The sequence below is a fragment of the Callithrix jacchus genome, chromosome 15 (genome assembly GCF_049354715.1).
Source record: "Callithrix jacchus isolate 240 chromosome 15, calJac240_pri, whole genome shotgun sequence".
In the NCBI taxonomy this organism is placed as follows: domain Eukaryota; kingdom Metazoa; phylum Chordata; class Mammalia; order Primates; family Cebidae; genus Callithrix; species Callithrix jacchus.
In genome coordinates, this window is record NC_133516.1 from 14,165,865 (window position 1) to 14,191,459 (window position 25,595).

The 25,595-nt window shown below is 41.7% G+C and overlaps 1 protein-coding gene across 2 annotated transcripts in view; it reads right to left on the reverse strand.

Annotated features, from left to right (window-relative positions):
* EHHADH (enoyl-CoA hydratase and 3-hydroxyacyl CoA dehydrogenase) overlaps positions 1 to 25,595 on the reverse strand; it is a 101,706-nt gene that overhangs the window by 5,900 nt on the left and 70,211 nt on the right. For both annotated transcript variants that reach the window (XM_035274668.3, XM_002758137.6), the window contains exon 6: positions 8,802 to 9,143. In XM_035274668.3, coding sequence (XP_035130559.2) covers positions 8,802 to 9,143 — 342 coding nt within the window. The remainder of the gene's footprint in view (positions 1 to 8,801; positions 9,144 to 25,595) is intronic.

A 25,595-nucleotide genomic window follows, 5' to 3' on the forward strand; every position in this document is an offset into this window, starting at 1 on the left:
CCCCATCTCTACCAGAAACGCAAAACATTACCCAGGTGTGGCAGCATGTGCCTATGGTCCCAGCTCCTCAAGAGGCTGAGGTGGGAGGATTGCTTGAGCTTAGGAGGCAGAGGTTGCAATGAGTTGAGATTGCTCCACCACACTCCAGCCTGGGTGACAGAGTGAGGCACCACCTCGGGGAAAAAAAAAAAAAAAAGCCAAACACAAAAGGCTACATATTGTATAGTTTCATTTACGTGAAATGTCCAGAAAAGGCAAATCCATAGAGACAGAAAGTAGATTCCTGGTTGCCAAGCGCTGGAGGGAAGGGTGATGGTGAGTGAGTATTGATGGGTACCGGATTTCTTTGGGAATGATGAGAATGTTCTAACGTTGATGTTAGAACAATGGTTGCATAACTCTGTCAATACCTAAAAACCATTGAATTGTATTCTTTTTTGGTGATACTGTTATAATGCATTTTCTTATTTTTAGAGATTGTGGCAAAATACACATATGATTTATCATCATAATCATTTTTAAGTGCACAGTTTGGTGGCATTAAATACAGTCACAATGTTATACAACCATAATCAGAACTTTTTCAAACAGCAAAATGGAAACTGCACCTACTAAATGATAACTCCTCATGTTCCCTCTCCCCAGCCTTGGCCAACCATTCTATTTTCTGTATCTGTGAATTTGACTACTCTAGATACTTCATATAAATGGAATTACACAGTATTTGATTGTTTATGCTTGGCTTATTTCACTTAGCAGTATGTCCTCATGGTTCATCCATGTTGTAATGTGTCAGAATTTTCTTCCTTTTTAAAGGCTGAATAATATTCCATTGTATGCATATACCAAATTTTATTTACCCGTTCATCCTTCAGTTTGGGTTGCTTGTACCTTTGGGCTATTGTGAATAATGCTGTTATAAACATGAGTGTATAAATATCTATTTGAGTCCCTGTTTCAATTCTTTCTTTTTCTTTTTCTTTTTTTCTTTTTTTTGAGACAGTCTCTCTCTGTCTCCAGGCACAGTGGCGCAATCTCAGCTCAACGCAACCTCCGCCTCCCGGGTTCAAGCATTTCTCCTGCCTCAGCCTCCCTAGTAGCTGGGTCTACAGGTGTGCACCACTATGCTCAGCTAATTTTTGTATTTTAGTAGAGATGGGTTTTCACCATGTTGGCCAGGATGGTCTCCATCTCTTGACCTCGTGATCCGCCCATCTCAGCCTCCCAAAGTGCTGGGATTACAGGTGTGAGCCACTGTGCCCAGACTTTTTTTTTTTTTTTTTGAGATGGAGTCTTGCTCTGTCACCCAGGCTGGAGTATGGTGGCCGCTCTCAGCTCACGGCAACCTCACCTCCTGGGTTCGAGTGATTCTCCTGGCCTCAGCCTCCCAAGTAGGTGTGATTACAGGTGTGCACCACCACGTCCAGCTAATTTTTGTATTTTTAGTAGAGATGGGATTTCACTCTGTTGGTCAGGCTGGTCTCAATCTCCTGACCTCAAGTGATCTGCTCGCCTTGGCCTCCCAAAGTGCTGGGATTACAGGCATGAGCCACTGGGCCTGGCCCCTGCTTTCAACTCTTTGGGGTAAATATCCAGAAGTGGGATTGCTGGGTCATATGGCAATTTTTACCTTTTTGAACTGCCATACTGTTGTCCATAGCAGCGATACCATTTTATTACTTACTTATTTAGTTTTTGAGATGGAGTCTTGCCCTGTCACCCAAGTGCAGTGGTGTGATCTTGGCTCACTGCAACCTCTGCCTCCTGAGTTCAAGCAATTCTTGTGCCTCAGCCTCTGAAGTAGCTGGGATTACAAGTGCCCGCCACCATGCCTGGCTAATTTTTTTGTATTTTTAGTGAAGATGGGGTTTCACCGTGTTAACCAGGCTGGTCTTGAACTCCTGACCTCAGGTGATCTACTTGCCATGGCCCCCCCAAGTGCTGGGATTACAATCGTGAGCCACTGTGCCCAGTTGCAGCTGTACCATTTTACATTAAATCACCTTAAAACGGTGAATTTTGGCCTGGCACAGTGTCTCATGCCTGTAATCCCAGCACTTTGAGAAGCTGAGGCAGGTGGATCACTTGAGGCCAGGAGTTTGAGACCAGCCTGGCCAACATGGCAAAACCCCGTCTCTATTAAAAATATAAAAATTAGCCAGGCATAGTAGCACATACCTATCATCCCAGCTACTTGGGAGGCTGAGGCACAAGAATCACTTGAACCTGGGAGGTGGAGGTTGCAGTGAACTGAGATTGCACCACTGCACTCCAGCCTAAGCAACAGAGCAAGATCCATTCTTAAAAAAAAGCTAAAATTGGCTGGGTGCGGTGGCTCACGCTTGTAATCCCTGCACTTTGGGAGGCCAAGGCAGGTGGATCACGAGGTCAAGAGATCGAGACCACCCTGGTCAACATGGTGAAACCCCGTCTCTACTAAAAATACAAAAAATTATCTGGGCATGGTGACGCGTGCCTGTAATCCCAGCTACTCGGGAGGCTGAGGTAAGAGAATTGCCTGAACCCAGGAGGCGGAGGTTGCGGTGAGCCGAGATCGTGCCATTGCACTCCAGCCTGGGTAACAAGAGTGAAACTCCGTCTCAAAAAAAAAAAAAAGCTAAAATTAGTAAATACATAAATAAGAGAATGAATTTTATATGAGTTACATCTCAATTAAACTGTTATTAAAAAACATGAAGAGCATCAACCTTCAGGGAGCCTCTGATCTAGTGGTAGAAAGCAGAGTTCACAAATATCCATTCCATATGGTAAAGTTCAAATTTCTTTGATTCAAAGGGAAAAAATTACATTCCGATGGTTGAATCAAGAAAAGCTTCAAGACAAAGACATTTGAAATGGAGCTTAAAGGAAGATTAGATTGTAAGAGGTAAAATTGAGCAAGTTGAACCATCCAGGTCGAGGAAGGGAAAAGCAAAGGCAGAAACATTTTTAAGCAATGGCAAGAAAAAGTGGAAAATGAAGAAAAATTATTTGATGAAAAATGTGATTGTTCCCAACACCATCTCATTTTCCTCCTGGCACAGAGAAGACTGCACTTGCTTTTTTTTTTTGAGACGGAGTTTCACTCTTGTTACCCAGGCTGGAGTGCAATGGCACAATCTCGGCTCACTGCAACCTCCGCCTCCTGGGTTCAGCCAATTCTCCTGCCTCAGCCTCCTAAGACTGCCCTTTCTAGATCCCCTGCATCCTGGTAGGGCCTGTGAGTAACTGTGGTCAATGAAATATGATGGTGGTGACTGGGAGCAATGTCGGTTCTAGGACTGGCTCCTAAAATCTCCCACAGGATCCTGCATTGCCACCCGGATGTAGAGAATGCAGAGACCGACCTGAGGCCCTGAGGGAGGCCTAAAGTGGGTGTTGGGGTAAACTGTGGCCTGCAGGTTAAACCCAGCCCACTGCCAGATTGTTGTACTGCCTGCAGGCAAAAACATGTTTTTATATTTTTAAATAAAAAATTTTAAAAGTACAATTTTGTGACACTCAAAAAATTACATCACATTCAAAATTCATTGTCCATAAATAAATTTTATTGGAACACAATGCTAATTTGTTTCCATATTGTCTATGGCTGGGTTTTTGTTTTGTTTTGTATTTTGTTTGTTTTTAGAGATAGGGTCTTGTTCTGTTGCCCAGGATGGAGTACAGTGGGGGCATCAAGGCTCACTGCAGCCTCTATGTCCTGGGCTCAAGTGATCTTCCTGCCTCGGCCTCCCTAGTGGCTGCAATTCAGGCACGTGCTGCCACGCCCAGCTCTGTGGCTGTTTTTGTGCACAACGGTAGACTTCAGTAGTTGCAACAGAGACTGTATGGCCCACAAAGCTTAAAATATTTACTATCTGGAACTTTACAGAAAAAGTTTGCTGACCCTTGTCATGGAGAATGGCAAAGCCACTGGTGGGAAAAAACCCTGGTCCTAGAATGACCTTATGGAATAAGCATTAAATAAATACTGATTGTGCTAAGCTGCTAAGATTTCTGGGTTACCTGTGACAGCAGCAGAGCATCTGCTGCCTAACCAGCCCACTGTGGATGAAACAGTTTTGGGAAAGCCCCTTATATATTACTCTTCGATACTTTGCACTTACTAGCATGCCTCCATGCTAGTTTTGAAGATTGGTTTTGAAGATAAGATGTATTAGCCAACAGAAATCGCTGATTTGGTCTCTCTAGAACACAGTTAAATTTCCAAGTGTATTAAATTACTCAAAACTATAAATAATAAATATATTAAATGATTAAGAACACAGTTTTCCAAATTTATTAACCCCCTGTAATTTCCCCAAGAACAAGAAGGCTGAATAGCCCTCACTCATGTAGCAACTTGTAACCTAAACGTTAGCTTTGAGAAATCTTTTCTACATTGAAAGGTAGAGTGTAGGGTTCAGAACTCTGGTCTCCTCGCTATTGGTCTCAAGTTTCATACAGTTCTCTAATTCTGCCTCACAGACACACATAGACAGGGGCAAGGAGTCCTGCTCCCCTACCATAGTGCTGCTTTTGACTACATGGAATTGAATTTGACCAGGAACCTCTTTTACTCAGAGAAGTAAATACCAAAAAATGATGTTTTGAATACTAGTCTTGCAGTTTCCGATCAACTCCCTTCTCTTGTCCCAACAGCCCTGGGGGCCCAGTTGGGGTGGGGAATGAACCTGCAGGATAGCCAATTGGAACTGCATCTCCAGCGGGGCTGAGAAGCCTGGGCCTGGGCTCAGGGAAACAAGCAAACAGCTGGATCGTCAGAGTTAGGATTGAGTGTCGAGTGTGATGGAAGGGCAACGAACCAGAGTTTGCAGGCTTCGGCCCGAGAGTGGCTGAAATGACAACTCGTAAAATTAAAGCTGAAGAGAGGAGAAAATAAAGATAAGGGGAGCTGATCAAGTAACGGATGTAGTTGGAATAACCCATTAAGATACAAGGAGGCTGGGAGCGGTGGCTCACGCCTGTAATCCCAGCACTTTGGGAGGCCAAGGTGGGTGGATCGCCTGAGCTCAGAGTTCGCGACCAGCCTGGGCAACATGGTGAAACTCCATCTCTACTAAAATACAAAAAATTAGCTGGGTGTGGTGGTGTGCGCCTCTTATCCCAGCTACTTGGGAGGCTGAGGCAGGAGAGTTGCTTGAACAGGGGAGGCGGAGGTTGCAGGGAGCTGAGATCACACTATTGCACTCTAGCCTGGGCGACAGAGTGAGAGTGTCTCAAAAAACAACAACAAAAAAGAAAGATAGAAGGAAAATATGAGGTGTGGTGAACGGTGGGGTTTCAGGTTTTGGAAGCGGAGAAATATTCAGGGTAATGCCATGTCCTGTGGAGAAGCAACGAGTGTGGAATGTGGAAGTGGGGGGAGGTGAACATCCCTGAGTCTCAGGAGGCAAAAAACCCAGATGCTACAAGACAATGAGGACAACCAGGATGGCAGCAGGGTTTGGGCCAAAGTGGATAACTGTGAGCCAAGTAGTAAAATGTTCAGCAAATGGAGGGGAGCAGGACAGTAACGAAAAGGGATAGAAATGTGAGATCACAGGGCCAGACCACAAAGGACAGTGTCCCACAGAGCACAGTGGTCTGAGAGGGGAACTGAGAAGTGACCCAGAGGCCCACGGAGTGTGGGAGAAGCAGGAGCACTCCCTAGAGAGGGCTGCAGACGCTGGTCCTCAGGGTAAGCCAGGTTTCAGTCAGGAGGCAGAGGAGGGTCATGGAGCCTTTCAGAGGGCACACGGGAGCAGTGGAAGGCTGCGTCCCGAAGATGAAACACAGGTCAGCATGGCAACACACATGAAGAAGACGGAAACATCCAGATCCTCCCACTTTATTTCTATCTACATATCTTTTATATATTTAGTACACCCTTTCCAATATTTTTCAAAACAATGTGGATACTGTTTTAAAAAAATACTTCAAACTTTTAAACATTATGTGCCAGAAACAAGCCTGAAGTCTTTTTTTTTGAGACAGAGTCTCGTTCTGCAGCCCAGGCTGGAGTGCAGTAGTGCGATCTCAGCTTACTGCAGCCTCCGCCTTCTGGGTCCCGGTTCAAGAAATTCTCCTGCCTCAGCCTCTTGCTGAAGTCTTTTAAAGAAAGGTTCACAACAACAAAATCAAGAAATTATCTCAAACGATGTTTGACAAACACAATACTGACACACTTACCAGCTTGTTATTATTTGTGTTAATTATCCTTGGCTTGAAGGAATTGAAGGGAAAAGAAAGAGGTTAAGTACACCACAACTAGAAATAAATATTGGCATTGCTGAAATATTTAATAGTACAAAAAGAGGAACAATCATAGTTCTTTGTCACTCTACTTACCCATCGTAAAAAAAATCACAAGTGAGCCTGGGCACAGTGGCTCACAGCTGTAATTCCAGCACTTTGGGAGGCCCATGCGGGTGGATCACCTGAGGTCGGGAGTTCAAGACCAGCCTGGCCAATGTGGTGAAACCCGTCTCTACTAAAAATACAAAAGTCAGCCAGGTGTGGTCATGCACACCTTTAATCCCAGCTACTGGGGAGGCCAAGAATCACTGGAACCTGGGAAGTGGAGGTTGCAGTGAACTGAGATTGTGCCACTGCACTCCAGCCTAGGCGACAGAGTGAAACTCCATCTCATTAAAAAAAAAAATCACAGGTGAACCAAGGGGAGACCTCAACAGTCAGAGCTGAAAGGAGCACAGTGTATTTATAGTAGAGACAGATTATTTGATACCAAAGTTGAATTGAGACAACAGATTGAGAGAATGTGGAGTGAGAGCTTTGCCTCCAAGTTGGGTTGGTGCAAGAGCAGGTCCATGACCAGTCAGGAACGGGGCTGCACAGCAGGAAGTGAGTGGCAGGCGAGTGAGCATTACGGCCTTGAGCTCTGCCTCCTGGCAGATCAGTGGTGGCACTAGATTCTTATAGGAGCACGAATCCTATCGTGAACTGCACATGTGAGGGATCTAGGCTGCGTGCTCCTTATGAGAATCTAATGCCTGATGATCTGAGGTGGAACAGTTTCATCCCACAACTGTCTCCCCCAAATCTGTGGAAAAATTATATTCCATGAAACTGGTCCCTGGTGCCAAAAAGGTTGGCGACCACTGAGCTAGAGAGCTGGGCAAGGGTTAAGAAAGTTGATGCTTTTACACAGAAAGGCAAATATCATATGCTCTCACTCATATGTGGGAGCTTGAAAAGTAGATCTCATGATGATACACAGTAGATTAGTGGTTGCCGAAGACCAGGAAGGGGAGGGGAGAAGGGAGATGAAGGGGAAGAAGGGAAATACATGTATTTATTCCCACTAAACTGTAATCTTAAAAATCATAAAGATGGTTAAGAAAAGAAAAAGAAAAATCAGAATAAGGGCTATAGACTAGATAATAGTCCTTTATCTATATTAATTGCCCTGTGTTTTAAAATAAATTATACTGTGGTCATGTAAGAGAATATTTAGTTTTGGTAAAGACATAAGACTGTAACTTAGTCTTAGAGTTCAGAAAAGAGAGAGGGAAATAAAATAAATATAGTAAAATGTTAACATTTGGAGGATCTGGATAAAAAGTGTATGAGAAATTTTTTGCACTATTATAACTTTCTTGCATGCCTTTGTGATTAAAAAAACTTAAAAAAAGAAAGAAAGAAAGAAAAGAAAGAAAGTTGATGCTTTTCATAAACTATGGACCCTCTCCCCAGAAGACTGTACCTCAGCTGGTATGAAGGATGTTTCACTTACCATGTCAAGGGATTTAAAATTCACCAAAGACCATTCTTGAGCCAAGGATAAGAGCAAGTGAAGCATAGGAAAGTGGCTCAGAGAAGCCAATCAGGGAGCTGGCTTCTGAGGAAAGAAGGTATTTTGTTTAGGAAAATTCCAGAGGAAAAAAGGAGGGAAGCCATGGTTTCAGGGTTTAGATGGATTTGAGGATAGTGGTTTTGAAACTAGGAGAAGTGAATGGATCAGGGGCCGGAAAGACAGAGACTTCAAGACAAATACCTAGCTATGAGAGTGACAGGCTATGCCTTGAAACATGGTACAAATAATCATCATTAGGAAATCCAGCAATAAGAGATTCATACAGGGCGGAGGTAGTACAGAATGAAAAATGGCAGGCCAGGAATGGTGGCTCACACCTGTATTCTCAGAACTTTGGGAGGCTGAGGCAGGTGGATCACTTGAGGCCAGGAGTTTGAGACTAGCCTGGACTACATGGTGAAGTCCTGTCTCTACTAAAAATACAAACAATTAGCTGGGCACGGTGGCGCGTGCCTGTAATCCCAGCTACTCAGGAGGCTGAGGCAAGAGAATTGCCTGAACCCAGGAGGCAGAGGTTGCGGTGAGCCGAGATCATGCCATTGCACAGCCTGGGTAACAAGAGCAAAACTCCATCTCAAAAAAACCAAAAAAACCAAAAAATTAGCTGGGCATGGTGGCGGTAGTCACAGCTACTCAGGAGGCTGAGGCGAGAGAATCACTTGAACCCTGGAGGTGGAGGTTGCAGTGAGCTGACAGCCTGGGTGACAGAGCAAGACTCCAGCTCAAAAAAATTAAAATTAAAAATTCCCAGTCTGGAGTCAGACCTAGGGTCAGACTTTCATCCTACTCAGATTTAGCTCACTGTTGAGAAGGCTGGCATCTCTAGGCCTCTCAAGTAAAAGAAGAGAGCTCACAGGGTGAGAATTAGCTTAGCTAATACAAGAACGTGTCTTATGTGAAACCTAGCATCCGGTGGCGCGAAGCAAATAGCAGCACATTATACGAGCAGATTTGGAGGATTCCGTTCACCACCCCATGCTCTTACCGACAACACCAACCGAGGAGACAGGCTGCGCTGATGCTGTTTTCCACGATGCTCCGGAGGGAGATGACCACTTATTTGCTTTCCTTTCAGCTAAGAAAGCATATTGTAGGGCTCTTGCCTGCCCTGATTGCAAAAGATATTGAAACAGCTCTTCCTCCTTCTTGCTGCCCACTTCATAGGGATACTGCACAGCAGCCTGGACCGCTCGGACACAAGCCTCCTGAGCAAGACACCCAGGGTGCTGCTTCCGCATCTTCAAGAGGGCCTCACTGAAAATGGAGTCCATGTTGGGCAAGCTCTGAATTGGCTTCTTGAAGAGTCTACGGGATTCTAAAGGTTGATCTGAAAGGAATAAGAATGATCAGAGTTCTAAAAATGTTACTTGTTCAAAGGGAATGTGAATATATAATAATAACAATAACTGGTTCAAATTCAAAGCACAAACTAAAGACTATTCATTAAGATATTTAATGCACACTAAACCTATATACACTAACATCTCTGATATCTTTGCAACATAGTCCTATAAGATAGAATTTAATAGATTCAAAGCAATTTTAGGTTACCTAATTTAAGCATAAAAGTTGTATTTTCTTTTTAATCCAAGACCAGGAAAATTTTATAATAGAGTAACTATTAAATTAATAGATTAAATATTAATTATAATAGAATATAACTTGTAATTAATATTAATATAATATATTAAATGCTAATGAGTCCAAGGAAAACAGTTCTGAGTTAATATTTTATTTATTAATTTAAAAAATAATTTCAGCTTTTTAGGCTGAGGGCATACATGTGCAGATTTGTTACATGGGTATATCACATGATGCGGAAGTTTGGGATATGAATGATCCCGTCACCCCAGTAGTGAGCATAGTACCCAAAAGCTGGTTTATCAACCCTTGCTGCCCTCCCTCCCTCCCCTGTAGTAGTTCCTAGTGTCTATTGCTGAGTGAATATTTTAGATTCAAAATAACCTGAACTTCATTTCTAATAGTAACAAAAACTTTAAAATATCTAGAAGACAGTGTGATATTGATGCAAGGAAAGGCATATGTATCAATGGAAGAGAATTGAGACTTCACAAATAAATTCTTACATTTATAGCCAGTGATTTTCAACACAGGTCCCCAAACAATTCAATGGAAGAAAGGAGAGTCTTTCAACAAATGGTGGTGGGATAACTGGATATCCACACGCCAAAAGCAAACAAAAAAACAAAACTCAGGTCCCTACCTAGTGCCATAGATAAAAATCAACTGAAAATGGATCACAAATCTAAATTGAAGAACTAATACTACAAAAATTCCTAGAAGAAAATACTAAATTTTCTCAGAACCTTGGGGTTAGGCAAAGTATTCTTAGATACAATACCCAAAGCATAACGTATAAAAGAAACAAGAAATCAGACTTCATAAAAATTAAAGACTTTTGTTCTTCAATGGATATCATTAAGAAAATGAAATGACAAGCCAAAAACTAGGAGAAAATATTTGTGTGGTAGTCAGAATAATGCTTCCCACCAAATGTTCATGTCTTAATTCTCAGAACCTGTGAAGGTAATACCTCACATGGTAAAGAGACTGGTAGGTGAGATTAAGATTAAAGACCTTGGCTGGGCACAATAGCTCACACCTGTAATCCCAGTACTCAGGGAGGCTGAGGCAGGAAGATTGCTTGAGCTCAGGAGGTCGAGACCAACCTGGGAAATGTGGTGAAACTCCATCTCTACCAAAAATACAAAAAAATTAGCCGGGCATGATGGCACACCCGGTGGTCCCAGCTACTCTGGAGACTGAGGTGAGAGAATAGCTTGAGCCTGAGAGGCTGCAGTGAGCCAAGGTTACATGACAGAGTGAGACCCCATCTCAAAAAAAAATATATATATAGACCTTGAGATGGGGATATTACCCTGTATTATCTGAGTGAGTACAATCTAGTCATATGAGTCCTTAAGAGCAGAGAACCTATTCTGCCTATGGTGAGGGGGATTCAACATTGAAGAAGGGTTAGAGAAATGCAACATGAAAAGAACTCGCCCTGTTGGCCCTGATGGAATTTTGAATGGGAGGAAAAGAGACCAGGAACTAAAGAACGCAGTATTCTGTAGAAGCTAGGATTGACCTTCAGTTTACAAGGTCGCAGGTTTGCAAGCAAGAACACGGGGACTCTGATCCTACAATGCAAAGTACTGACTTGTGCCAACAACCCAAATGAGCAGGAAACAGTTTCTCCCTTAGAGCCTCCAGAAAAGAGTGCACCAGCTGATACCTGATTTTTAGCCCAGGGAGGCTTCTACAACACTTCTATGCTACAGAACTGTAAGAAAATAATTTCGTATGGTTTAAACTGCTAAGCTTGTGGTAATTTGTCATCACAGCAATAGAAAATGAATACTACTGGCCCATCAAATATCAAATAGGTAACTTGTTTCCAGCATATATAATAGACTCTTATGACTCAATAATTAGGCAAACAATGTAGTTTCCTAAATGGGCAAAAACTTGAGCGGATATTTCATCAAGGAGTATGTATGAATGGCTAATATGCACAAGAAAAGATGCTTGACATTATTAGTCATTAAGGAAATGAAAATTAAAACCACAACAAATGTGGTAGACAGCCTCTCTACGTAATGGGCTGTCATTTCTAGATTAGGTCACACAAAAACTCTGGCTTCAGTCTTGCTCATACTTTCTTGCTCTCTCAAATTGGTCACTCTGATGGAAGCCAGCTGCCCTGTTGTGAGCCACCCTCAGGTGAAGCCCATGTGGCAAAGAACTGAGGGAGGCTTTCAGCCCACAGTCAGCGAGGAACGGAGGCCCTCAGTACAACAGCCCATAAGGAACTGGATGCCACCAACAACCGCTTAAGTGAGTCTGAAAGCAGATTCTCCCCCTCACTCCCAATCAGCCCTGAGATAACTGCAGCCACAGTCGACACTTTGATTGTAGCTTGTTTGAAATCTGAAAGCCAGAGGACCCAGGACACTTGGATTCTGGACCCACAGAAATTGTGGAATAAATGTTTGATTTTAAGCCACTAAGTTTTGGGGTCATTTGTTATGCAGTTAGACTTACTAGAAAGACTACAATAAAAAGACAACATGGTGAAACCCTGTCTCTACCAAAAATACAAAAAATTAGCCAGGCGTGGTGGCGCGTGCCTGTAATCCCAGCTACTCAGGAGGCTGAGGCAAGAGAATTGCCTGAACCCAGGAGGCGGAGGTTGCGGTGAGCTGAGATCGAGCCATTGCACTCCAGCCTGGGTAACAAGAGTGAAAACTCCCTCTCAAAAAAAAAAAAAAAAAAGACATCACTGTTGAATGTTAGTGATGATGTAGAGAAACTGGAAACCTCATACATTGCTTCTAAGAGTGCAAAACAGCACACTGCTCTGAAAAACAGTTTGTTTCTTAAAAAGATAAACATAAACTTCTTGTCCAACCCAGCAATTTTCCTCCCAGGACTTTACACAAGAGAAATGAAAGCATATGCCAGAAAAAAAAAATCTTGTCCACAAATATTCATGGCAACATTATGTAAAATAGCAAAAACTGGAAACAATCCAAACATCCATCAACTGTTGAATGAATAAAGAACACGTGATAGAGCCATACAATAGAACATTATTCAGCAATAAAAAGGCTCAAACTGTTGACACACGCTACAATACAGATGAGCCTCAGTAACATTACACTAACCAAAAGAAGCCAGATGCAAAAACGTTATGTATTGTATGATGCCGTTTAGGTCCAATGTCCAAAAAACGCAAATCTATAGAGACCGAAAGATCAGTGGCTGCCTAGGGCTGGGGATGTGAGTGGGAGTTAGCTGTAATGGACATAAATAAACTTTTTGTGGTAGTGCACAAGTCTTAAAATTGATTTATGGGGATGGCCGCACAACTCTATAAGGGAAATCATGCCTCGTTAAAGCCGTTAAAGTATATCTAGAAATGAATTTATCAGGAAAGGTACAAGACCTTTCAGAAGATAACTATAACATTTTATTGAAGGACATAAAATAAGACCTTAATAAAAACAGAAAATCCCCATGCTCCTAGATATAAATATTTAATAGCATAAAAATCTCAGTATTTTCCATATGTATTACATATGAAATTTTAACGAGTCCTTATGGTACTATTTTAAAAAATAACTTTACAGAATGATTCCAAAGTTTTCATAAATTCCTAACAACTTATAGTTACCAAAACTTCAGCTATATCAGAAGTTGTTTTCTAAAATCTACTAGCATCTCTTAAAAAATAAAACCATTCTATCAAAAATGTATGTCTTAGTTATTTAGATAGACAACCTACCAGGGCTTATACCAGAGCAATTTCACCATAAAAAGACATATGAGCATGAGCCCATCTGGCTTTGGTGTGTTAAGCGCGGCCAAGGGAAAGTTAAGTAAAGTTTGGAAGTAATCATGCGCACATGGTAATATAGATATATTGTAGCATACGGTAATGCTGGGGTTCAGGGGTTCAGCGGAGCCCTTAGCTCCCCTGAAAGGACGTTTCTCCAAGGCTTTTGGTCTCCTGCTCTATCAAGAATGAGGGAACCAGGTGTGCTCGCAAAGTAAATACCGGACCCCAAACAGAGGTTTTTCAGAAAGTGAATTTATTTCAGGTGGAGAAAGGAAAAAGAAGGAGAATAAGAGAGAAAACTTCCGAGAGAGGGGAGGGGAGGGGAGGGGAGAAGAGGGGAGGGGAGTGGAGGGGAGGGGAGGGGAGGGGAGGGGGGAGGGGAGGGGGGAGGGGGGAGGAGAGGGGAGGGGAGGAGAGGGGAGGAGAGGGGAGGAGAGGGGAGGAGAGGGGAGGGGAGGATCAGAAACCGTTACATCTCCTGGATGGACAGAGATGAGAGGAGGGCATGGCGCTGGGACGTTCTTGCCCTTAAAACCACGCCCCCTTGCGGACCCGGAAAAAGAGCACCTTCCCTCAGTAGTATAGATATATTGTATAATCTCAACCTCCTTTTTTAACCAAAGAAACAGGAATATTTTCTTAATGCTTGATTAGTAAGTAGTGTGGGAAAGAGTGAGTTTCTAAAGTAAGGATTTCCCAAATGATGTTAAGAACAGGATTCAGGAATGGAGAGAAGACAGTGGTTAAAGGCATATGGTGTCTCACCCTGCTACTCTGAAAAAACATGAACTGTATCCAATAGGCCCACCAATTACTTACTCAGTTACCCAAAGAGTTAGCCCAGTCCTCAACTTACGGAAAAGCACACCAAGCAGAGAAGAATGGGGGCCCCTCCATACAAGAGTATGAGGCCCAAGAGGAGGAGGAAGGCGGGCTAGGCTGCTGGTGCCAGGGCATGAACAGACTCTGCAATCTATGCCGCGTAACAGGGCATTGACAGGGTTGGGAATATCTTCAAGCTGGATCTCTGTTTTCTGATGCTACCTCTGTTCCCAGCATTGCTGGAGGTGCTTCTCAACATCATAGCAGACATCAGATTTATTTGAAGATTTAAGAAGTTTAGATGCCCACGTCATACCTCAAAATTAACTGTTGAATTTTTTAAGAATAGTCATGCCCATGCCCCAGCATAGATTCAGCTAAGAATCTTTAGAGGTGGGGTCTAGTAAGACTATTCTTGAAAAGGTCAAAAGTTGATTTTAAGGTATAGCCTCTGGGAGGTCCCAGAGCAAAGAGTGCTGTTCTGCCACTGAATCAAGGACAGCTGTAGTTTCTGGCAATTTTGTTTTAGGCCAGAGATTGAAAAGAAGGGGGAAAAAAAGAGAGGAGAGAACAAAACTGAAGTGAAAAAAAAAAAGCCTGCTTAATGGTGTGCAGTAATTATTTCTGATCAGCATAACCCTGTTATCCTGGGGACACTGAAGACCTTGCAGACTGCATATGGACATTTTGGGAACTATCCAAGGCTCTTGTTTAAACCAGCCCTAGGGCCAAACAAAACATACCCATTGGAAAATTTTGGATCTGAGCATAATCATAGATGGTTTCTCCCTGCTCAATTTCCTATCTCTTTCTTGCTGCAGCTAAAACTAAGGATGCTGTTAGCTTACAACTTCGGTTAGAAGATATTCAGAATTTCTCCTTTGGGTCTATAGGTATGGCTGTTTTCAAGGTGTATTTCTTGTACACCTGGTAGTTTCCAAGTCACTCAGCAGTACCTACATAATAAGAGAGGGAAGTGTCAGCATGTCAGCATCGGCATTAGCTGCCCAGGGAAATGGGGAGGGAAGAAACTAATTAGTGATTCAAATATACTATTAATTGAATTCTTTCCTTGACCCATTCACGTTTTTTTTCTGAATTCTATGAGGTATTCTACAGCAATTTTGATAAAAAAAAAGGTCACGTTTCTGAAGGAAGAAAAGGAGGTGATCATTTTTCCTTCTTCCTTCTGCTGTAATGACAGGAAAAGATTTTCTCTGCCTAGGCTAGAGAGGCTTAACATGCAGTTCACAGAAATCGTTTTCACAGACATAAAAGAATCTCTCTCTCTCTCTCTAACCCTGATAAACAGAAAGCTGTGTCCATCATAGAAGCTTTGCAAAGGACAGACAGAACAACCGCACATTAACAGGCTTCAAGAAGGTGACCCACAGAACTTGTCTAGCAAGTAAAAAGGAAGCTCAATTTAGACATGTGCGTAGGCCTCCTATGAAAGACAGGTCATTCTGCTCTTTTGAAACATGTTCATATGAATGTTCACAGAGGGTAAAAATAAATTACAAAGAACAGGAGGTAAAATGAAGAGAAAGACAAATAAAACCACTAAGATTTTTTAAAAGCCACAACATCCAAAAGAACAAATAGACCAAGGTCTTTAGGCAGAATTAGAATTGTTAAAAATGGCTAACACAGCCCAGCACAGCCATAGGAACGGGACCAGGTTTCATTGCAGAGACAAAAACAGAGCATGAGGTTCCTGAATTGAGACTCCCAGTTAGATAATTCCCTGTGCCCATTCCAGCTGGGGAAGGTAGAAAGAGAGAGCACGCCTGTAATCTCTTGGTCTTTGAATAACAGCACACACATTCAGCTTCATGGCAGAAACACGCGCGGCTAGCCTCACACATGTGCAAAGAAAGAGCATTGGACAGGATCCTCCCCTCCCTAGTTTAGCCAAAGCAATCTGGTTTGGCCCAAGTAATTTTGCATGGCACTGCGAAATCCATTGCACTGCAGTAGTCTGGGAGGCTTCATGGAATACGAGCATTAACATGCATAAAGCTAATGAACTTCCACAGTCAACTCACCAGGATATAGTGTTCAGTTTGCAGAGAAATGTGCAGCTAAGTCCCGAATTGTGTTTTTAGGTCGGTCAACCTTCTACACTCCCTGCCTACCCATAATTGGCTCCAAAAGTGCTGACTGGAGCACTGACCATTGGAAATCCCCTTTCCTCCCTCCTTTCCTGTAAGAAGTAAAAACTAAATAAATGTTCTGCATCTTCTTCTTTCGCTGTTGTTGTTTTTTTTAAAGCAAACATTTGAGCAGTGGGAGTGAGAATAGGCTGAATAATTGGAATATTGTTACAAATGGGAAAAGAACACCAATATTTTACGTATATTTTTAAAACAGAGATAGACTTTGCATACAAAAAAAGCCACTAATTTAAAGTATACAATTCATTGTTTTTCAGTATATTCACAAGGTTATGCAATCATATCTGTATGTATTTCAACCATGGCTTTCATAATTAATTTACAAAAATATCTTTATAGGTGGCCGGGCGCTGTGGCTCACGTCTGTAATCCCAGCACTTTGGGAGGCCGAGGCGGGTGGATCACGAGGTCAAGAGATTGAGACCACCCTGGTCAACATGGTGAAACCCCGTCTCTACTAAAAATACAAAAAATGAGTTGGGCATGGTGGCGCGTGCCTGTAATCCCAGCTACTCAGGAGGCTGAGGCAGGAGAATTGTCTGAACCCAGGAGGCGGAGGTTGCGGTGAGCCGAGATCGCGCCATTGCACTCCAGCCCGGGTAACAAGAGCGAAACTCCGTCTCAAAAAAAAAAAGACTATAGGTAGTGTGCATTCAGGTGTTTAATGTGCACTAAACTAAAACCATGCCTTTCATAATTAATTTACAAAAATATCTTTAATACTATAGGTAGTGTTTGCATTCAGGTGTAAAAAAAATCAAAACCAGCAAAATTATCTCCTTTCTTACCCTTCTTTTCTCAAAGTGCAGTTCCCAGAACACAGCATCAACATCACCTAAGCATGTTTATCAGAGATACAAAATCTTGGGCCCCACCCCAGATTTAATGAATCAGAAAGTAATGAGTGGGGCCCTGTGAACTATGTTTTAACAAGCCCACCAAGAAGCAATTTTGGTACACAGTCAAGTTTGAAGACCATGGCTCTAGATCAAGACACTTGCTCTAGCTTTCCATAACTATAGATTTCTAATAAATGCATATATATTTAATGTAATTAACATTGAATTTTTGTGGAAACTTTCCTTCAAGTTAATCCATCAATTTTGTTCTGCCAAATGACCACACACTAACAGCTATATTTAAGACAAACAGGCTGGGCGTGGTGGCTCATGCCTGTAATCCCAGCACTTTGGGAGGTGGAGGTGGGTGGATCACCTGAGGTCAGGAGTTCGAGACCAGCCTGGCCAACATGGTGAAACCCCCTCTCTACTAAAAATACAAAAAGAATTAGCCAGGCATGGTGGCGCACATCTGCAATCCCAGCTACTCCAGAGGCTGAGGCAGGAGAATCGTTTGAACTGAAGAGATGGAGGTTGCAGTGAGCTGAGGTCATGTCATTGCACTCTAGCCTGGGCAACAAGAGCAAAATTCTGTCTCAAAAAAAAAAAATAAATGAAAAATAAAAAATAAAGAGAAGAAAGAGGAAAGTGGGAAAACACAAAAAGAAGAAATAGGCACAAGACCTTGAATGATGAAAGGCAAAATATCAGGCCTCGTTAAACTACAAACTTGATAAGAGAATAAATGGCAAATGTAGAGAAGATTCTGAGTTAATCCTTGGTTGATCTGTCTTTTTCTCTACCTTGATCTCTCGCGTTTGTCTGTTACAAAGCAGCACCAAGACATCATAGGATTTCAAACAGTGGAACTCATTTAAAAAAGAAAAAAATAGTAAATAGTAAAAGTCCTAGGGTTTCTGTGGGATTCTAGTCACTAAACCCCAAAACAGACATTATACCCCAAAACCTTGCTTGAGTTGTTGCAAGGACAGTAACTAGGCACCCAACCACAGTAGCCTGTGAGGTCTCAGAACATGATTTGAAACCAACTAATTTTGTTGAACCCTTTCTTTTACCAGTAAATAACATAAAGCTGCAAAGGTGATTTGTTAAGGTTCACGTCGCTAAGGTTGAGACCACTGTATCAAATCCTGACCTCCGGTCCCCAGCCCATTTCTCTATCAGACTGCACCCTTTCCACACTGGCCTCCCAAAGGCATCCCTTTTCCCTTTGGGTAAATTTAATGACTCAGATATTACAAAAAGATAAATTTTTTTTCACATCAAGAGTCTTGATTACCTACCACCCAAGTACAACCACTATTGAAAACTTGTTATATCACCTTATAATTTTTTCCTTATGCAAATATGTGTAAGAACACATACACACACATACTTGTGAAATTTTCTATCTGGCTGTTTTCTTCTTCATACTACATGTAAGCAATTTTCCAAGTTCTTCAACTTTCTTTAAAAATGGAAGTTGTAATGGCTGAATGGAGTTAGTTTATTGAGATGATCGTTTTTATGTAATTAATCTTCCAAAACTAAATATTTGAGTTGTTTCCAATATTTTATGACTAAAAACTTCAGTGAGCATTACTGTACACAGATCTTCATGTATTTATGTGATTACTTCTCTATGGTAAATTCCTAAGAATAGAAATACTAAGTCAAAAGGTGTGAGTAATTTTAAGCCTCAATACATGATGGTCCAATGTGCCTTCTAGAGAGGGTGTATTACAAGCAGTCTAGTGAGAGCATATTGAAACTCAATCTCACTGTATTTTTTCCATCTGCTCTGATCTGCCTGACAAAAATTAGTGTCTTTTAAATCACTAATGATTTTTGATTAATAAATTTTAAAAAGCATTTGAGTTAAGCATGCACTGACTTTACAAGCCTGCAATACTATTCTCAGGTATTTACCCAAGAAAAAGGAAAAACTGTGTCTACAAAGACTTGTGTAGGCCCAAATGGAAACCACCTAAGTGTCCAGCAGCTGATAAAGGATAAACGAATTGCAGTTTACCCACACTATGGAATACAAACCAATAAAAAGGAACAAAATAGTAATGCATGTAACAACAGGAATGGCTCTCAAAAACATGCAAAGTAAAGCCAGCCACAGAAGACTATATACTATCCGCATGATTCCATCCAGAGGAAATTCTAAAAAAACAGAAAACTGTCACAGAAAGTAGGTCACTGGTTGCCTGTGGCCGAGGGGCAGAAAAAAGAATTTCTGGGAAAGGGGTATGAGAATACTTTTTAGAGTGATAGAACTGTATCTTGATTGTAACAATGGTCACGCGACTGTAAACAATTATCCAAATTCACCAAACTCTACACTTAAAATGCGTGGATTTTATTTGTGGAAATTACACCTCAATAAAGCAGGAAAAAATAAAAACAAAACCAAAAATAATTTAGAAATATTTGAGGAAACTAACTTATCCTAAGCCAGGGAATAAAACAAAGCGAAAGCAAAACTCACTTAAGAAATTTTGGAGAAAAACTAACACTTTAATTTTTGTTTATTTCCTTACCATTTGTGTCTGTTTTCACACATACTCTACATAACTATCATTACTCTATACACAATTGTATACTGTATAATTACAAATACCTGTACATTTATAGTCTAAACATTATTATATCACAATTTCACATTTTTCTATGTAGTCTTTATAACCATAATTTAAAACAGTAATACAGGATTGTCTAAAGCCCTGAGTGTTAAAAGGTGAATTATGGGGTTAAAGCAAATGGTGCCTCAATGTTTGGGTGCCACCAAGTGGACAAACTGTGTAATGTCGCTGAGATTAAACACTATAAGTTTTACAAATTAAAAATGTTTAATTTAATGCTTAAAATTAATTTTAAATTGTGAATAAATTAAAGTTATAACCAGACCATTTTATAAATGTAGTTAAGACTGAGACCTGAATTCACGTCTCCTCGACCATGAGACCACGAACCTCATCTATTTCTTGAGGTATAATTGAAATCTAGGAACATCAATTAAGGAAAAGAACTTCCTGTTGAAATTGAGGCCTTTACAAACTAAAACTACAGATGTGAATGACAGACACGGGCCTATCTTTAGCAAACCGAAGAATCATTTAGGGAGCTCCAAATGCAAATAGCCTTAGCTGTGTGACGATCAAGTGACTTCCAACAAAACAGTAAGCCCCCTCAGGAAGCAAAATGATGAAAACATAGTGAAGGTTGCCTGAAAGGCAGAGAAAAATCGTAGGAAATTTATTTCTATTTGGGCAAGGACTTGCTGGTTCCCTTCAGGGGTCACCATTATTTTCTCCCCATTGTTCCTTACCTCTCCAGTTCAAGCTTTTACTTTCGCATTGAAACAGTAACTGGCTAGAGCCACAAAAAAGGAAGATTATTTCAGGAAAGCGTTTGGTCTCTGCCAGGGTCAACAAAAGAATGACTCCTTCAAAAGAATGCCTTTGAATGCCACTGGGCTATTGCCTGCCACCAAGTGGGACACCAGCGCTCTGCTCTGCCTGTAACCCAACACTCTTCACAATTTATTTTTTCCGGCAATCTTTACCCTCTGCATCTTGTTCATTTAAAGCTGACAACCTCCAGAGACCGAAAAGGAATTTTTTAAAAAGAAACAAACAAACAAAAAAACCTCGAGCAGCGCCAGTGAGAGAACTCTGGAAGGAATATCCCGAGACCATTAAGTAAGAAACCTCTGACAGCAGGACAAAACTCAGTTTGCTGAGACAGAAGTTCCCAAGGCCCACAGCTTTACTGCGGTCATTATAGAGCTGGTGATATGGTTTGGATGTTTGTCCCCTCCAAATCCCATGTTGAAATATGATCCCCGGTGTTTGAGGTGAGAGCCTTGTGGGAGGTTACTGGGTCCTGGGAGCTGATCCCTCTGGAATGTTTAGCACCATCGGCTTGGTGATAAGAGACTTTTCACTCAGTTAGTTGATGAGAGACCTGCTCATTTAAAAGAGTCTGGGACCTCCACACTTCTCTCTCTTGCTCTGTTGCCATATGATGTGGCCATTCCTGGTTCACCCTCAACCATGGGGAAAAGCTCTCTGAGACCTTACCAGAAGCTGAGCAGATGCTGGTTCCATGCTTGTATAGCCTGTAAGACTGTAAGCCATTTAAACTGTTTTTTTCTTTTCTATTTCTTTTTTATTATGGTTTAAATTCTGGAGTACATGTACAGATCTTGCAGGATTGTTGCATAGGTACACACATGCCATGGTGGTTTGCTGCCTCCATCCCCCCATCACCTACATCAGGCATTTCTCCCAATGTTATCCCTCCCCAGCCTCCCCACCCCCTGGTATCCCTCCCCTCCCCCCGATTCCCCAACATACCCCAGTGTGTGATGTCCATGTGTTCTCACTGTTCAACACCCACCCTATGAGTGAGAACATACAGTGTTTCCTCAGGTTTTTCTCTACAGCAACACGACAGACTCGCAAGCCTGTCTTCCATCTATTGAAGTGTTTGTCTGCTTGGTAGTTTTATTTTCTTTTAAATTTTAAGTTCCAGGACACATATGCAGAAGGTGCAGGTTTGTCATGTAGATAAACGTGTGCCATGGTGATTCGCTGCACCTATCAGCCCATCACGTAGCTATTAAGCCCAGCATCAATTAGCTACTTGTCCTGATGTTCTCTTTTCCCCTACCCACTGCCAACAGCCCACAGTGTGTGTTGTTTCCCTCCCTGTGTCCATGTATTCCCATTGCTCAGCTCCCACTTTAAAATGAGAGCATGCAGTATCTGGTTTTCTGTTCTTGCCTTAGTTTGCTAAGGATAATGGCTTCCAGCTCCATCCATGTCCCTATAAAGGACACGATCTCATTCCTTTTTATGGCTACTTAGTATTCCATAGTGTATATGTACCACATTTTCTTTATCCAGTCTATTACTGATGGGCATTTGGGTTGATTCCATGTCTTTGCTATTGTAAATAGTGCTACAATGAACATATGCATGTATGTATATTTATAATACAGAATGATTTATATCCCTTTAGGTATATACCCAGTAATGGGATTGCTAGGGCAAATGGTATTTCTGGTTCTAGGTCTTTGGAGAATCACCACATTGTCGTTCACAATGATTGAACTAATTTGCATTCCCACTAACAGTATAAAAGTGATCCTGTTTCTCCACAGCCTCACCAGCATCTATCTGGTGTTTCTTGATTTTAATAATTGCCATTCTGACTGGCATGAGATGGTTTCTCATTGTGGTTTTAGTTTGTATATCTCTCATGATCAGTGATGATAAGCTCTTTGTTATGTTGTTGGCCACATAAATGTCTTCTTTTGAGAAGTGTCTGTTCATGTCCTTTGCCCAATTTTTAATGAGGTTGGTTTTTTCTTGTATATTTGTTTAAGGTCCTTATAGATTCTGGATGTTAGGACTTTGCCAGACGGATAGATTGCAAAACTTTTCTCCCATTATGTAGGTCATCTGTTCACTCTGTTGATAGTTTCTTTTGCTATGCAGAAACTCTTTAGTTTAATTAGATCCCATTGTTAATTTTATCTTTTATTGGAGTTGCTTTTGACATTTCAATCACAAAATCTTTGCCCATGCCTGTGTCCTCAATGGTATTGCCTAGATTTTCTTCTAGGGTTTTTACAGTTTTGGGTTTTACATTGAAGTATTTAATCTATCTTGAGTTAATTTTTGTATAAGGTGTAAGGAAGGGGTCCAGTTTCAATTTTCTGCATATGGCTAGCCAGTTCTCCCAGCACCATTTATTAAATAGGGAATCCTTTCCCCATTGCTTGTTTTTGTCCTGTTTGTCAAAGATAAGATGGTTACAGATGTGCAGCATTATTTCTGAGGCCTCTGTTCTGTTCCATTGATCTATATATCCATTTTGAAAACAGTACCATGTTGTTTTGGTTACTGTAGCCTTGTCATATAGTTTGAAGATGGTAGTGTGGTGTGTCCAGCTTTGTTCTTTTTGCGTAGGATTGTCTTGGCTATATGAGCTCTTTTTTGGTTCCATATAAATTTGAAAGTAGTTTTTTTTTTCTAGTTCTGTGAAGAATATTAATGGAAATTAATGGGAATAGCATTGAATCTATAAATTACTTTGGGAAGTGTGGCCATTTTCACAATATTGATTCTTCCTATTCATGAATATGAAATGCTTTTCTATTTGTTTGTGTCTTTTCTGATTTCCTTGAGCAGTGGTTTGTAGTTCTCTTTGAAGATATCCTTCAGTTCCCTTTTTAGCTGTATTCCTAGGTATCTTATTCTCTTTGTAGCAATTGTGAATGGGAGTTCATTCATGATTTGGCTCTCTGCTTGTCTACTGTTGGTATACAGGAATGCTTGTGATTTTTACACAGTGATTTTGTATCCTGAGACTTTGCTGAAGTTGCTCATCAGCTTAAGAAACTTCTGGGTGGCTGGGGGTAGTGGCTCATGCCTGTAATCCCAGTACTTTGGGAGGGCAAGGCGGAGGATCACCTGAAGTCGGGAGTTCAAGACCAGCCTGACCAACATGGAGAAGCCCCATCTCTACTAAAAATACAAAATTAGCCAGGCATGGTGGCATATTTCCAGCTACTGGGGAGGCTGAGGCAGGAGAATTTCTTGAATCCAGGAAGTGGAGGCTGTGGTGAGCCAGGATCGTGCCATTGCACTCCAGCCTGAGCAACAGGAGTGAAACTCCATCTCAAAAGAAAAAAGAAACTTTTGGGCTGAGAATATGGGGTTTTCTAGGTAATGGATCATGTCATCCACAAACAGAGACAGTATGACTTCCTCTCTTCCTTTTGAATATCTTATTATTATTATTATTTGAGACAAAGTCTCACTCTGTCACGCAGGCTGGAGTACAGTGAAACAATCTTGGCTCACTGTAACCTCCACCTCTCGAGTTCAAGAGATTCTCCTGCCTCAGACTCCCAAGTAGCCTTGTTCTGAGTATAAGTAGCCTCCCAGGCCCCTGCCACCATGCCGAGCTAATTTTTGTATTTTTAGCAGAGACAGGGTTTCACCATGTTGGTCAGCCTGGTCTTGAACCCCTGACTTCACATGACCCCACCCACCACAACCTCCCAAAGTGCTGGAATTACAGGCAGGAGCCACCACACCCAGCCCTTGAATATTCTTTATTTTTTTCTCTTGCCTGATTGCCCTGGACAGAACTTCGAATACTATGTTGAACAGGAGTTGTGAGAGAGGGCATCCTTGTCTTGTGCTGGTTTTCAAGGGAAATGCTTCCAGCTTTTGCCCATTCAGTATAATATTGCCTGTGGGTTTGTCATAAATAGCTCTTATTATTTTGAGGTATGTTCCATCAATACCTAGTTTATTGGGAGTTTTTAACATGAAGGGATGTTGAATTTTATCAAAGGCCTTTTCTGCATCTATTGAGATAATCATGTGGTTTTTCTTTAGTTCTGTTTATGTGATGGATTATGTTTATTGATTTGCATATGTGGAACCAGCCTTGCATCCTGGGGATGAAGCTGACTTGATTGTGGTGGATAAGCTGTTTGAAGTGATGCTGGATTCAGTTTGCCAGTATTTTTTTTTTTAATAAGATGAAGTCTCGGTCTGTCACCCAGGCTGGAGTGCAATGGCGTGATCTCAGCTCACCGCAACCTCTGCCTCCTGGGTTCAAGCAATTCTCATGCCTCAGCCTCCTGAGTAGCTGGGATTACAGGTGAGTGCCACCATGCCCGGCTAATTTTTGTGTTTTTAGCAGAGACAGGGTTTTACCATGTTGACCTGGCTGGTCTTGAACTCCTGATCTCATGTGATCCACCTGCCTTGGCCTCCCAAAGTATTGGGATTATGGACATAAGCCATTGCACTCAGCCTAGTTTGCCAGTATTTTATTGAGGATTTTTGCATTGATGTTCATCAGGGATATTGGCCTAAAGTTTTGTTTTTTATTGTATCTCTGCCAGGTTTATGAAATCAGGATGATGCTGACCTCATAAAATGAGTTATGGAGGAGTCCCTGTTTTTTAATAGAAAAAAACGGGCCGGGCACGGTGGCTCAAGCCTGTAATCCCAGCACTTTAGGAGGCCAAGACAGGTGGATCACGAGGTCGAGAGATCGAGACCATTCTGGTCAACATGGTGAAACCCCGTCTCTACTAAAAATACAAAAAATTAGCTGGGCATGGTGGCGTGTGCCTGTATTCCCAGCTATTCGGGAGGCTGAGGCAGGAGAACTGCCTGAACCCAGGAGGCGGAGGTTGCGGTAAGCCGAGATCGCGCCATTGCACTCCAGCCTGGGTAACAAGAGCGAAACTCTGACTCAGAAAAAAAAGAAAAAGAAAAAAATCGTTCATGTGATAAAAAGTTTCAAAAGCTACAGAAAGGTAAACAGTGAAAAGTCTCCTTCCAGTAGCTTCTGCTGGTGGACCAGCCCTATTCCCAGAGGCAGCCATCAAACATTTCTTGTTAATCTCCACAGAAATATCTCATCCATAAACAGTTAGATATATATACATTCTCCCCATATTCTATCCCACTCCTCCTTTTAGTTACAGCAATGACAAACCACTATACACAATAATGCTTTTTTCACTTCAT